General features: G+C 44.4%; 1 protein-coding gene across 1 annotated transcript in view; it reads right to left on the minus strand.

The window, feature by feature from the left end:
• PSME4 (proteasome activator subunit 4) overlaps positions 1-15,754 on the minus strand; it is a 52,930-nt gene that overhangs the window by 30,837 nt on the left and 6,339 nt on the right. The window contains exons 2-10 of the mRNA XM_017821741.1: positions 11,995-12,135; positions 11,439-11,555; positions 7,075-7,119; positions 6,444-6,593; positions 5,768-5,831; positions 3,608-3,682; positions 3,016-3,138; positions 2,500-2,592; positions 1,256-1,521 (exon numbers count right to left, since the gene is read on the minus strand). Coding sequence (XP_017677230.1) covers positions 1,256-1,521; positions 2,500-2,592; positions 3,016-3,138; positions 3,608-3,682; positions 5,768-5,831; positions 6,444-6,593; positions 7,075-7,119; positions 11,439-11,555; positions 11,995-12,135 — 1,074 coding nt within the window. The remainder of the gene's footprint in view (positions 1-1,255; positions 1,522-2,499; positions 2,593-3,015; positions 3,139-3,607; positions 3,683-5,767; positions 5,832-6,443; positions 6,594-7,074; positions 7,120-11,438; positions 11,556-11,994; positions 12,136-15,754) is intronic.

Consider the following 15,754-nt stretch of genomic DNA (forward strand, 5'->3'; position numbering starts at 1 on the left):
GAAAAATTCAAGCTGATCAAGGGTTCTGAAAGGGTTTTCTCGTGAAAAATTCAAGCTGATCAAGGGTTCTGAAAGGGTTTTCTCGTTGTTTTCCGATGGACTCAACACTGATCTGTTACCAGGCTCCTTCCATTTCATCAGTGCTATCCACCAGCAAGCCAGGGTTAAATAATTAGTGCATGAGCTCCTACATTCAAAGCTACAATGATTTCCCTGCTGGAACCTGAAGTGCACAGCCTGCACCAGCCTCAAGTGTAGGGTTCTTGTGGCAAGCTCAGAAACGTGCCCTGGCTGCCTCTGAACAGAGAGGGGATCTATGACTTCATGTTACACTGAAGTCCAGACCTTTCTACCAAAACCTGGGAGGTTACTGCCATTTATAAACATTTTCTTTTTACACTCAGTGCTTTTTAGCAAACTGCCACACTTCCTGCTGTCACCACCAACCCACAGTTCAGACAAGAGTCACAGTGCTACCCCTGCCCTACGTCATCCCAAGCAAGGAACTGCAGCCAAGGCAAACATTCCAGGGATAGTTTGAGCTGCAGAGCAGACGTGGAGTCTGCTCTCAAAACAGACAGAGCAGCCATACCCGGCACTGCTGCCCTTCTTGGAACTGCTGTGCTCGAAATGGTTCAGATTTAGCAAGTTTTTACAAACAGTTGAGTCGGTGAGGTGTGGAACACAGGAAGCACTCTTCGGTCAAACTCATTTCTCCACTGGTTTTAAAATACATGGTTGTCAAAAGCACAAAAGACTGCACAGGGAACGTGGATAGGAACCAGGAGGAAAGCTTTTCACTGGAGCAGGAAGGAGCTACATTTTTCCTTGGAAATTTCAGGCACCAAGGCATTAGAAATAATGCGAGCTAAGTATTTCACGGGAGCACATATCTGCTGATTTGCTCGTGAACTCAGAGCCATGACAGCGATTTTGAACAACCTGTAACTGTAACACACCCTGAACAAAACAGAAGTATAAAATATATGTTCATTGCTACACAACTCTCGGGTGTATCTGGCCCAACCTAAAGTCAGAGAGAACGTACCAGGCGGCTTATGAATAAAGGGTTGCTTTTTCAACTGACCCACCCACTACCTGACACAAAATGCTAACAGACATGCACAGCACCTGAGGACTGACTACCCTAAAGCACAGGAGCTGTCAACAGCTCTAGTCCTCCAGAACTAGTCCATTTGCCCCAGAACAAATCAAACTAATTAAACTAAAAATGGAAGTCCTCCCCTGCTCTTACCTCTCAAGCACAGGTGGAATTACCAACTCGGGGCGCATCAGGGCCAGGTTCTGCAGGGCCTGGGCAGCCTCCAGGCTCCCAGTTTTACTGAACATGGCCAGGAGAACGGGCTGGATGATGCACTGCACGAAGTCTGTCACGTCCTGGTCCGTGAGCTTGTGGCTCTCGGGCACAGGAGTCAGCCAGGTCACCTTCTTGTAGCGCTCGCGGTGCAGCCTCCTCACCACACTGCTGGGCAGCCTCTGCAGCAGCTTCATCAGCTTGTTCTGGGAACACACAAGAAATGCTGGGCAGTGGCACTGAGCTCCTCAGTGTACAAGGGACAATTAATAACCCAACATCCTGGAATCACACAACCCCAGTGCAGAAAAACTCGCAACAGCTCTGAAATACAACGTTCACCGTTTGTCATTAAACTTCACTTCCCAAAACGTCAGTGATTATGCAGCCAGCACTATGCCCTAGGATTTAAAAAAAAAATCAGGAAAAACAGAAAGAAAGGACATACTCAAGAATCAAGATTATTTACCAATAATTAGGGAACCTTTGAGAGCATTCTCTGCACATTCATGTGGAAGCAAATACAAGTCAGTTCCTCTGGCACTGCTGTGACCAGCCTTGCTGTATTTTCTTCTCTACTTTCTACCAGCTATCACAGGGAGGTTCTTACATTCTCTAGCAGAGAATTCCACTAGTTACACCATCAAAAAGTTATGCTTCAAAGCAGAGATGCATTAAAAATCCTTTTGCCTTGTTTAATGGAATCACAGAACGGTTTGGTTGGAAGGGACCTTAAAGTCCATCCAATTCCATCCCCCTGCCATGGGCAGGGACACCTCCCACTAGAACAGGTTGCTCCAAGCCTCATCCTATATTTTTGGAACTTGGAGACAGTAGGTCAGTAACACAAAAGCTACACCACACAAGTAATATTGATGCTGTGCATCACCCTCCTTTCAAGTGCTGACTTCTTTTCCTGGCTATACGTGATTTAGGTGTGTTGTCTTGGACTTCCAACCTGCACCTGGGTTAGATGTTTGTAGAATACTCCCATCAGCCATGGTGCTGACACAAAAATAAGAGCATGGTCTGAATGACAGTGTGGTCACAGAGACCTGAATTTTCAAGATCCAAGCAGCACCCAGCAGCAGAACCTGGCTGTTGGAGCACCTGGGGCATTGACCAAGAGGTGTGACAGGCTGAAATGAGAGCCAAAGCCATCGTGGCAGCACACAAACACTCACCAGCCAGCGCCCGTTGTTGGAGGGGTGGTAGAAAGAGGCAATGCTGTTGAACAGGCCAGACAAGTGCTTCTGCACCAGCTTACTTGGGCCACCCTGGAGAAGGAATAAACCACAGAACAAGTTCAAATGAACAGGTAACAGCACACAAAGTACAAGCGGAGCACTCTCCCCTCAAAGCATCAAATCCCATCCCGCCCTCAGCTCGGCACTAATATCAAGTTTTCTCCACCCCATCTGCTGAGGTTCACCCTAAAAGAGGATTCAGGGGCTCAGCAGGTCCCCAGTGTGTCCCCACAGTGGCATTTGCAGCTGCCTGTTCCTTTCCAGCTGTGGAATAAACACTTCCACCTCCATTCCACGCTGACAGTGGAACGATGTACTTGAAAACAAAACTTTGGGGAAAAAAGCCTGAACCCACTCTTCTGCAGCGTGCTCAACATCACAAACATTCATCTTAAAAACATACTTAAAGCTTTGCCTGGGTTTGTGGTTCCCTTTATGAAGAAGTTTACTCACCATCATGGCTGTGATCCACATGACTGCATGTCCTACATCGTAAGCATTTGTTAAGAACCTTGGAACAACAACCTGATTGCTCCCCACTGGAAGATTTAAACTCCTCAAAATCCTAGTAAAAATCTGAGAGGATGAAAAACAAACATTGGCATCAATTACTTTATGCCATAAAATTGGCATTAAATTAATTTTCTAATCAAAAGGTGTTTGGTTTTTTAAAACCACTTAAGTACCACGAACGTGTTTAAAAAAAAAAATAAATCTACAAGCAGAAAGATTCCAAAGGTCATACATATTATTTAATCACAAGAATATGACTAAGGGCCTTCCCACAAGAACATGGGGTTAATTATACAATCAGACAGCATTTGTACAGTCAGGTTTGTGGTTGGTTTGGTTGAGCCAGGTGATGACAGTAACACCTTCCAACGTGCCTCCTCCAAAAGGATGGCTCAATGGATGCACCTAATTTGAAAAACTGGGCCAGTGCAGTGTAAAACCCACACAAGGAGCCTGAATTATTCCTGGCATGGGAACACTGAAGACTTGCCTCTAAGCAAGCAAAGTCACCTCCTGAGATGAGAGCTCTCACCTTTGGCACATACGGATCCCAGTCTATGTACCCGATGTTGTCCGTGGCCAAGCGAGCAAAGAGATTCACCAGATGCTGAAAACCACCAGAAAAACAGGGAATGTTCATTAGAATATACGGATAATAATATATCTACTTCACACAGGCGAGATAAAAGCTGCCCATGGCACAAAAGCACTTGTAAAGGGAGATTTCACTCCATCAGAACCATCGCTGCCCTAAAATAGCTCCTATGTACAGACACGGCAGAAAATCCCCCCAGGCCTCTGTTCAGCTTTCCCCAATATTGAGCTATTTAGGACTATTTAAGCTCTTCAGGATCCATCCTAATCAACGTGTGCTGGCTGTCACATTTGTGTGCTCTGGTTTAAACAGGTCAGAAGCATCAGCTGTCAGCTTCTGTCCAGGAAGAATTAGACACTCCATCACCAGGAGACAGCCTCATGAATCCAAGGGAACTGAGAGATGTCCTCAGGGAAGAGAACTGTCATGGCTAAATCAGAAAGGAGATGAAGTCTCACTCTTCTGGCTGTGGAAGAGCACATTAACCAGCAAGTCCCTTTGTAGGAGCTTGTCCAAGTCAGGACATACCAAACAGGTTCCTGGTGCCTCTCTCAGTATCTTGAAGCCAAAAGGAAGGGCCTGAAAGAATCCTGCCTAATTCAGAGACACACAGGCACAGAGGAACAGGCACCTCTCTGTCTGAAGGACACAATAAGCTCTGGAAAACCCCACAAGCCACACCTGACCCAGCCTGAAGACAGGGGTTACATTTTCTTAAATGACCCACCTCCTTCGCTTGGTATGAGGAAATACCCACTGAAAAACTCCCTGCTGTGCACACAGACAACTGATTCCACAGCTCCCCTTCAAACAGCCAGTGTAATTCCTGCCACAGCAAGCTGAGAAAGAGCTTGCAGCACACAGAGGCTTAAATGGGATTGCAGAGTCAGAACTCATGTGTCTAATTATCTGCATCCAAGCCTGATGACGTGAACAAGCCTGACTTTAGGAAGTGGGCAAGACAGCAAAGGAAACAAGAAGTGAAAGCTTGAGGGGAAAAGGAAGCAAGCAAACTGTCAGCATCCAGTTATCAGAGATAACTTCTGAAAGAGGGCTGAGGATTATTTGTTAAACTGTTTGACAGAAACAAACCAAATCACGATATTCAAGTGCGGGCTGTCATTGTTCTGTCAGAAAAAGAATCAGGATTTCTAGGGGGTGGGGGGTGGCCATCAGGAAGATGGAAAAGTTTATATAGACAACCTCAAACAGGGCTTTGGCATCTCCCACGTTCAGATGTGCTGGGACCTGGACTGCCTCCCTGGGTTTGTGACGAAACACAACTGAAGCCAAAACCACCTACGGAATGTGGGACAAAGGCAGCGCTCAGGGGTGGCCTGGGAATCAGCTTTCTCCACAGACACTGAAGAGTTCTCCTGGTGGACACGGGCAGGAGATTAGTAAAAGCAGCCAGATGGTCAATGAGCTTATGTTCATACTGAGTATGGGGAAAAAAACCTGGTGATAGGCCAAGTTTCAGTGCAGCAAAGCCCAGGCCCAGCTCACACTGACAGCACCAAAGCTGCTGCTGGGGTCTCAACAGTGAGCCTTTCATATCTCAAGTTTGCATCTAATCACATGAGACACACAGCAAGGGCACACAGGTACATGGCAGACTGTTTTCCCTGGAAGACAGAGCCCCAGGGAATTTTTGGCCAAGGAGAGTACAGGTTCTTCACTGTATCCCAAATAAAGATGACAGCAACTCATTGCAGCAAGGGCAAAACATCACCACTCAAAATGAGGGACCAACGATGTGTTAAGATAAAGAAAGGACAGAATTATAATTTATAGAAACCACAGCAGCACTCTGAACAATTCCAAGTATCAGCAGGCAGCATTCCCAAATCTGGAAAGAAAAGCTAGTCTGAGCTAGCCATTAAATAATGTTCATCAAGCACAACTGCAGTCTCATTTATTCAGACAGTAATTGCTTGCTACCAACAATGAAATTATTGTCTCTGCTTTCTTGTACTAGTTAAAGCAGAAGAGAAAAAAATCCATTATATGACTGTTTGGCTTCGATTCCTTGCAAGCACATTGTAGGAATATTTAAATGAGGGTTTCTTCTAGTGTAGGTGAAAAGCAAATACTTACCCCTTCCCACTGGGGAAGATTCTGAACCGACACCCAAAGGCCTATAAATTCATCAAACCAAAGCCTGAAAGAGAACAGAATCAAAATAATTCCAACACTGAGAAAGCAGCTCCCTCACTGAAAACGTATCCCTCCCTTTGCCAGGTTGCAGGAACTCACCTGTCCCTCAACCCACCCAGCAGGAACAGGGATCAACATGGAATGCTTGTATCACTTCACCTCCCACAGCATCCCTCCACCCCAAGGCTGATCCTGAGTTTCAGTCCTTGTTTTTTTTTAACTTCTCCTCCTCTTAGTCTGTTTTGATCCCCCTTTCACACAAGTGCTTCACCAGCGGTTTCCTCACCCACCTCAGCTTTGCCATTCCATCACGTATCAACATCCCAACCCAGGTGAGAACAACCCACACCTCATTCCCCTCTGCCTTACACCCTGAAACTTGTCCCTGTTGACCAACAGTCACAAGTGGCATCATCTCCCACTCTGAGTTCCCCTGAGGCCAAGGAGCAAACCCTCCACGCTCACATTCCTCTTTCCAAACCGCATTCCCTCCCATCCTGGCACCGCAGCACATCTAACCCAGTGATCCCTCCCTCCATGCCCCACACAGCCCCTTCTGCTGGCTCAGAGTAAAAAAAGAGAATTCCTTGTGTTTGCAACGTCCCAGGACACCCACCTGAAGCCCTTGTGGTGCAGCTCGGGGGGAAGGGTGGTGGGCAGGAAGAGCTCGAAGTAGGTGATTGCCTTCTGCATGGTCACATCAAAGGGACACATCAAAGGCCTCCACTCATCCAGCATCTCCCCAGTGGCATCTTCTGGGAAATACCTGGAAACCACACACACACAGGCTTGGCTTTCAAGTTTGGGTCTTGTTTTAGACATAATGAAAACCAGCTATTAATTCGTCATAAATGTCAGTTTTACAGGGAAACCACATGCCCAGAGGTTATTGCAGGCAGCCCTCAGCTCCACAGAGCCTTCACAGAACAGAGGTAAACCAAGCATCATTTTGGGAACACAAATTGAAGGGTTCTTGTCTTGTTGGACCAGAAAAGAATCTGCACAATGCAAAACCACCCCACTGTGAAGGCTGGACAAAAACCCAGCAACTACCATTCACAAGGATCATTTATAGAAACACTACAAGAATGCTGGTTATTTAATTGCTGTTAAAATAAATAAATACCTATGCAGTGCAGTGTTTTAAATGCATAGCAGATACAGCTGTTCATACAACATAATTATTGCAGCCAAGGCTGTTAAAAAGAAAAAAAAAAATAGATATCATCCATGAAACAAACACTTACGGTCTGCAGCTCTTCACAAGCGTTTTCAGGACACTTTCTACAGAACTGAAACAAGAAAGGAAACATTAGGAATAACAAATTACCAGATTTCAGTGGCAGCATAAAACAAACAACCCTTTGCTGACCTTTCTCTCGAGAGCTTAAGATAATGTTGATGCAATTAACTGTCTTCTGTGAACATGCAGCAGCTAATTCCCTTCTACACAGACCTAATCATAGCAGTCAAAACTGCTCTGCTCAGCTCCTGGCTCTGCTTTTCATGTACTACTCTGGTATTTCCTGCTTTGAAGTGAAGAATTATCATCATTTCTTGTAAGTAACCTCCTGCATTTTACCCATGAACAATCGGCAGAACAAAGGAACTTCTTGGGCGAGTTGAAAACGCAAACGGAAAAAATGGGTTTATGGACTTCATGAATCAGATAAATAAAGGCAGCAGGCTTCAGGAAGTTGTTATTTTTTGGCTCCAAACACCGTGTCTGACCTTTGCAATGGGGTTTTGGTTTTTTTGCCCAGGGGTTCTAAGAAAGAGAAGTGAACTGTCTGCAAATCAAGGGGTTATTTCATTCGGGTCCCTCACAAAGTAACAGCTGATTTTAGAAGTGTTTTCATCCACAGCAAGAACAGGATTTGAGAGATCATTTCAACACAGGATGCCATCAAAGCACTTAAGGACTAAATCTCAAAATAATAAAGAATAAAAGGGGGGGGGAGCAGAGAGACCAACCAGTGGAACCATAAAGGTAATAAATGGTCACATTCTTCAGATCTTCCATTTATCACACAACCACCTCAAGACTAAATTGCACTTTTATCCAAAAACATTCCCTGAACGAAAAAAATAGAAGTTCTGGCAGGACTTCCTACATCTTTTAGATCTGCTTTCTGTACCCTGAACAGAAATACTGCATCCTTTAGCTCATCATCCAAAACATACAGAAATGCCATTTTGCTCAGAAAAAGATGATGCCAACGCATCATCTTTATTACCAAAGATCAATTAATTTGGAGACACACAAACACTGAGCATGCACACGCTTGTGTCTCCAGTCCTACCCAAAATAAACTGATCCCATCCAAGCCAGGAGGAATAAAATATGGATAAACCACTATTTCAATGCAATCCAACAAAAGCCCACCCAGCCCTCACAGCACTACTTCAGTTCAAACAGAGCTCTAGGAGATGCAAAATTAGGGATATTTTAGGCAACAGTGACAAAGTCAAGTCAGGACCTCTCCCAGAAAAGAGCTGACTGATAACTCTAACATTTGGAGAGGAATGACCAACTATTCACTAAACAAAAATCAGACCAAACTCTGCGGGAGGCTCAGGAAAACTCTGAGTTCAAGTGAATATTGTCCTTGAACGAGAGTGAAAAGAGGTAACAGTTGTTCCAAGAGTAGATAAATAAAGCATGAACCAGCAGCATTCCTTAAGAGCATTAAAAATTAACACGATAAATGTTTGTGTGACAAAACAAACAAGCTCTGCCCTACTGTCACACTCCCCTTGAGTGTCACTGAGGAAAACCTGAAGGAGGGGAGTTTGAATAAACACAGAGGCCAGAGATCAAGTTTTCAGCCAGATTTCAGCACCTGCCAGTGTGAGAGAGCAAAGGAGAAAGGAGAGGAACATCCCAATCTGGCTTCTGATCCCAGATTTAGGAAGCTAGGAAATAAAAAACAACAGCAAGATGATTTTGTACCCAAGGAACCTCCACCCAAGAGACAGTCCAAGCACAGCCCAGCTAGAGGAGACATCCTGTAATATTCCCATTTGGGGACGGCTAGTGAGGAAAGGACAGGACAACACAGCTGGGGAGATGTATTAAAAAACACCCAACACCATTTTAAGCCCTGTCATTAGTTATCTTTTTGGCACTGCATGGTTATTTTCTTCTTTTGGAAAGGGCATGGTGATGTCAATTTGCAAATATGGGGGGTTTTTTTCCTGCACTTTCCAAGAGAAACATGTTTCAGTTAAAATGATTAACACAGAAATGACAGTGTTGACTCATGTTAGAGAAAAGCAGCAGGAGCATGAATTTCAGTTTTTCAGGAGAGGTTTGGGCCGTAAGGGAAATTCTAGTCCTGAAGTGGACACTCATCACAGAGCTTAGATTAAGACAATTAAAAGAGCAACCAGTTATAGTCTCACAAATTATTTGAGAGAATTCCTACCTACCATCACTGGATCAGTACAACTGAACCTTTCTTTCTAAAACACCCCAAACAAAGCAAAACCCCCTGCGATTCCACTGCCACTTACACCAGTTCTCTGCATTTCTGACACACCAAAAATTCCTGACGGTTTCCCTGCAAGAATTCCTGGCAAACCCTTGACACAGAAGCTCTTCACAGCCCCAAGGCTGTGGCTGGGTGGACCTTCCAGCAGCCATGACCTCACTGCTAAAGCACTTTCCATGATTTCACTGGTTTAACAGGAAGGTACATTCACTCCAGGACCTGCTCCTGCACCAGCAGTGATTTCATCCCTAACCAGACACAACAACTACTCCAGACTAAAATCCACCTCTCGTTTGACCCCTGAAATACATTTGCTGGTTAAATTAGTTAAATTAGAGCCGCTGATCAGCCACTTCACACACATCCTCTGGTTCCCCAATTAGAAGATTTCACATCCAGTGCGACATTCTCATCACCAGTGGTGTCATGTTAAATACTGCCTTTCCAAAACAACCATTTATGCAGAGAATTCCCCCTCTGTGTGTGCCAAGTGTTACAGTCCAACAGAACATGCAGAAGATACATCAGCCAGAGCTGAACAACAAAAAGTCTTTCTTACCACCTATGCAAAACATTAAGCACAAACGTTTTAGGTGAGGACCAGCCTGGTCGATATGAACTGAATGTGGGGAAAAAAAAAATAAAATAGAATTAAAACGAGAGTTAATTTAACAGCTATAAATCAAATCAGCTTTTTTAAAGTATCCCTTGATTTGCACCAAAAAAAAAAACCTCAGAAAAGAAGGAGCACTGCATGAGAAGGAATCGCACCGCATGGAGTGGGATAAAATCAAGTTAATCGAAGCTGGATGCCGCACACAGACCATCCCAACCCAGACCTTCCTCCCAGCCCAACCTCTCCCTTTCCCTCCTGGAAAAGCTCCCTCCCCACTACCAAGTTTGGCTCACACAGTAAATGAGAAGTGACCCCCAGAGCAAGGTGTGCAGGTGCAAAGATAAAAGCTGAAATAAAAGTAAAGCAAGGAAGGCTCTGCCCTTTCGCATCTTCACCTACAGCTACCAAACTAATGCAACTGAGCACAGCGACGTTTCCAGCTACACAGACACCAGAGAAACCCAGCCTGAAATGCTCCATAACAAGTGACAAGGCTCCACATATTTTCTATCAATGTCCCTTATCAGCAAGAGGATCTCCCCCTCAGGAATCACCGCTTCAGGATTATTCAGAAAATCGTTTTTTAAAAGCAAGCCAAACATTTCTTCACCTGCACTTCTTCACACGAAGGTTCAATTCAACCAAACATAACGCATTACCCACGTGCTACCTTTTATAATCTGTGGCTTACAGAGCAGGACCTTCCTAATTAGAATCATTAGGAAAACTGTAAATCCCGGAAATCTGACAGATGGGCAGGGATTGACAGGCAAAGAAAGCAAAGAAAACAAGTTCTCATTTTTCAAATCACCAGAAAGCGTCTAAAAATTTTAACTGGGGGAGGGGGGAAATTATTTCTCCCTCTCATGGCATCTCTGAGTATATCCATGTATTTCCCATGGAAGGTACTTCACTTTGCTTCCTGTAGATTCCAGATCCTGGGAGTGATTACAGCACAGATATTTAAAAAAAGATTCTGTATTTTCCCCAAACCCTTATTGTGTTATAGAGCAGCAGAGGTTTAACTTAGTATCTGTGCTGGTTTTGACTGGGATAAAGTTAATTCTCTTCACATTCCTCCCTGTCTTTAGCTCAGCCCCTGAGTTTTCCCACTTTTCCCCCCATCCCGTGAGCGAGTGGCTATGCAGGGCTTAGTTGCCAGCTGGGGTTAAAACCATGACAATACTGTTAAATATTCCACAATAAATTTGTTAAACCCTGGGTTACCACTCCAAAATAAATTGACCAGGACCCCTGTTCCAGCACATTTAGAAATTCATCTCACTCATAAGGAAACACGATGCCAAACCCAAGCCCCTGGCAGAAGGAGCTCCACGACTTAGCGCAGCCCTGCAATGCAAATTATTTGAAATTTGCTCATGAAAACACAACCAGAGTATTTCCCACGTATCAGATTCCAGGGATCAGGAGCAAATTACAAAGTGCTTTAAAGCCTTACAGGCACTCATGGCCCAGCAAAGGTTTCAAAAGGCGAACTTACTTGGGAAACCAATTTAATCCCAGATGTTCTGTCTTGGAGTACAATATCCTCTCCAGCATTTCGTAAAGCGGTCTCCATGGCAACTCCAAATCATCCCTGGAAAGCAGCTCTTTTTTCCTGGTAGGAAACAGAACACCAAGCACTTCAGGATGAAACGTTTACATGGAACACCCCAGCCCCTGCTCCCAGTTTGGCACCCGCTGCAGGAAGGCCAGGCAGGAACAAGCTGGCCACTGGCAGCATTCCCAAGGTTTTCCTGGCTAAGTGAAATAAACATTATGGAGTTGTGAGCCAGCCCTCACCTCCCCCCCCCCGGCTGAGATTAAACCTCGAGACCTGGCTCTCTGAGACGTTTGCTTTTCCTTATAGGGGGAAAAATTCCATTCTTACATTCCCACAGCGCTCCCAAAGCGCAGTGGGAACTCCTGAACCCACGGCAGCTGCCCAGGGGAGGGGAGCGAGGTGACCTGGGCCAGCACACCGAGTTCCATACAGGTAGAACAACACTGAGCAAGGGCTCAGGGAGCGTCCCCAGCAGGCAGAAAGGTGTCCTTACTTCAGCAGGTTGATGAGCAGCCGTGCAAAGCCCTGCATCATGCTGATCTCCAGCCTGGGAATGGTCACCAACTCGTAGAGCAGTTTGATGAACAGCACGTGATCCTCCCTGCTGAACTTCCTCCCGTACAGGCGGATGTACCTGCCAACCAAACACAGCGTGAGCCAGCCAGACTGGGGACATTCCCACCTCTGGCTCCTGAGCCACAGCTCATCTGGCTGGGCTGCTTAAGGACACTGTAAGAAATAGAACCCCAGAGTCGGGTGATTTCCAATCAGAATTTATTATACGATAAAAGCAAATTCAGCGCTGGGTGATCGGGGAGGGGGTTCAACAACTCCCAACTCCTGTCACACCCAAAGAAGACAGTTGTTCTACATTTATTCCCAGCTAATTCATGAATATTCATTATACATAAGCATAAACATTACACATTGTTAAGTCAGACATTCGACAGATGTTTTTCTTAAACAAGAATGTTATCTATAAGCATCCATAATATATTGTCAAGTCAGACATTCAGCAGATGTTTGCTTGTTATCCACACAAAGTTATAAACTTTTAAGAAAGGTGCTATTATCTAGCTAACTAAATGAAATTCCTTCACTATAACTCTTACACAAGGTAAAAGGGAGGTAACTTGTTTTATGTCTTTATAGGGGCCCAATTAAGTTTTACGATTTGTTTCTCTTTTCTCTCTCTCCAGGTCATATTGACCTTACACTGTTTTTCATTTAATTAGCCCGAATCATTCTCTCAGTTTATCACAAAATGAAACTAAAACCTGGCTCACTGAGCCCAACAAAGAAGAACCTGAAGATACACAGCAAGGGAAGATGGGCAGCTGCAGCTACAGGAAGAGAACGACCAAATACATTTTACAGGCCCCTAAGATCCTACAAATACTGCAACTTCACAGACAGGACACAACCCAGGAGCTAAAACACAACCCAAAAAGTATCAAGTCAAGCCCAAATCCAGTAGCTTCCAGTAATAACTGATTTAGACACTGAGTTTTCCTGGTGGTGTGTCCCCACTGCTTCCCTCGTTTTTCCTGATCCCTCAGGAAAAGCTCTGGGAGATGTGTTTGCTCTTTTCAAGTTGAGATTGAAAAGAGACGTATATTTTAAGTCTTAAAAGATATTCTGCACCAGCAAAACCTATGTAAGGTTCCAGGGCAGCATTTAACATGTGGCACAACTATAAATTACTACCCACTGGGAGACAACTTTTCAATTTTATTACTGCTCCAACTACTCCTAAAGATTCATAAGAAATCTGCTTTCCACTTCCCTTTTCCCAGTGATTTCAAGAGGGGAATTTTTAAATGTTTACATCTGATGGGCAGCATTTCCACCAATGTTCACTTCAACATGTTGCACTTATTTCAAACAAACCAAACACAAGACAACCCACTTTCCCACCCCAGGAACCTAAATTATGTGGATTGGCCAGAGACATCCCTACCTACAGAATTACACCACCTACAGCTGAACACCTACACCTTTCACAAGCCTAAAATGGACATGCAAAAAGAATCCTCGGGGAAAGAAAAATGGGTGAGACACACATATATACATATATATAAAAAAAAAAGAAACTGGAGAGGCCTGGAGAGTAAGTTTTAACAACAAAGAAACACAGAGATCCAATTTATCTGTCAGCTGCTATTTATAACCGAAAATAAAGTGTTTGGCTGGTCCTCCTCCTTGACATTTGCTAACAACAGTTCTGTTGCACAAAATGCTGTTTAATTAAGAAACAGAAGAAGGAGTAAAGTGCACAGAAACGTGCTGAACACAGAGGTGTCACTGGGCCCAGGCAGCAGGGCCAGATGCCAAATTGCTCCTGTGTTTTACTTTATGTAGGAGGGAGGCAGATCTTAAAAGGGTCAATTATTTGTCTTAATCCAGCTGAGCATTAAGGCAATGACAGAAAATAAATACTTCTAGAAAGGGGTGCTTAGCCTTTTCCTCCAAGATTAAATGAGTGAATTCTAACAGAGGGGAACTGGGATATTTTCAGAATATCCCCTCACAAGGGATGAAATATCCCTATTACTAACTAAAAGAATATAGGCATGTTCATCATATATTTATAAATATATGCTGGCTTTTCAGGATTTAAAAAAATAGTTATTTGGGTTATGGGGGGGAAATAATTCTAAAACTAAACTGTTGCAAAATAAAATTAAGATTTGTTACATGAAAGCAGATAATACTACTCTGAGACCTGAACTCTCAATTCCACTGCCCTTTTGGTTCCTTGGAGGTTTTATGAGCTCTCAGCCTCCACCTGCCCTGCAAAAAGGGTAAATTAATTGTCCCTCATTGTGCTGGTCCCATGGGATATGATTTGGAGTTCAGCTACGTGGAGAGAGAAAAAAAACAACCAACCAACCAAAAGCCACTCACACAACCTAAAAAAAACATGATTAGGAAGTGAAAACACTGTTTTCAGCTCCATCCCTTCCGTACAGAGTGCAGGGTCTCTGCAGGTTACCAAAAAGCCAATTCCCCAATCCAGGAGTGCTGGGTATCCAACCTCTCACTCCACAAGTACAATAGGCCTATTTTTAGGCAGTGTGCTGTGGGATCAAGTGACCACCCTGAAGTGCCCTAGAAAGTTGGCTGCTCTGCTACAGTTAAAAATTCCCCTCACTTAAGCTGGACAGAGCACTCCCCCAAATTCCTGGCTGTCCATTCGCATTTTCCAACACATGGGACAGGACCACAACCGGTTTAAAGCTCAGATTTTGACAGATAACATGGAAAACAATGAATCACGCTCGGCAGGACTATTTAAATCACATGCACACAGCACACACATCCCTTGTGCATCCTGAGGAAAGCTTCTATTTTTTTTTTTTTTGACAAAGATGAGAGAAAAAAAAAAAGACATGTAAACCAAGAGTTTTAGGCAATAGTGGTTAAAACACTCAGCAGTCCCACTGAGAGGTTTCCATCCTCACTGTAACTTTGTGTCCTGTCATTCTCATTCCAAACAGCTGAGCTGCATTTTTTCCCCACACCTTACAGCAAGACAGTTAAATGTCATTTTGTAGTGAGTCTGTGCCTGACAAGCGCAAAAAAATAACATTGTCAGGGACAGAAGCTGTGTCCCTCAGCTTCAAACACCCCTGTCCACTGGAGCAGGAGGCACAGAAAGGCACTTGTGTGTCTTTTCCTGGCTGCAGAGTCAACTCCAGGCACAGTAAGTGCGAAGTGTTTATATTCTATTAATATGCTCGTTTATTGGCTACGTTCCAAAAATAAAATTAAAAAATTAAACCATCTGTAAAACACGAAACAGGGAAAAAATTGAAAGAGCGTGTACTTCTGACCTAGAGACCATGAGGGACTGTGGTGCAAGGCCAGTGAAGCAAATCATTTTGCTGCCACCTGCTCTTCCCACGCACGCTGGGGCAAGTTACACAGCTGAGATTCCCTGCTCTGCTTTCACAACCGGGGTAGCATTTTACAAGGGGCAGCTTTTACCAGCCAGACCCGAAGGACTCCTGGGGTAATGACTGCAGATTTGAGTGCCAGTCTTCGAGGCAAGGAGTTTTATTTGTTTCAGAAGCCTCACCGAGCCGCAAGTCACTCACTGTCCTCAGAGGAAAGTTCTCTCACCACCCTCCGCACACCACCCCCCCCAAAGGACCAGTTCTCACGGCTGAAAATTACCCATAAAAGAATTATGCCAATCAGCTTACAGACATTCCACCCGATAAACTCCAATTCTGCCTCTTTTCCTACCC

The sequence above is a fragment of the Lepidothrix coronata genome, unplaced genomic scaffold (assembly GCF_001604755.1).
Source record: "Lepidothrix coronata isolate B3197 unplaced genomic scaffold, Lepidothrix_coronata-1.0 Scaffold92, whole genome shotgun sequence".
In the NCBI taxonomy this organism is placed as follows: Eukaryota; Metazoa; Chordata; class Aves; order Passeriformes; family Pipridae; genus Lepidothrix; species Lepidothrix coronata.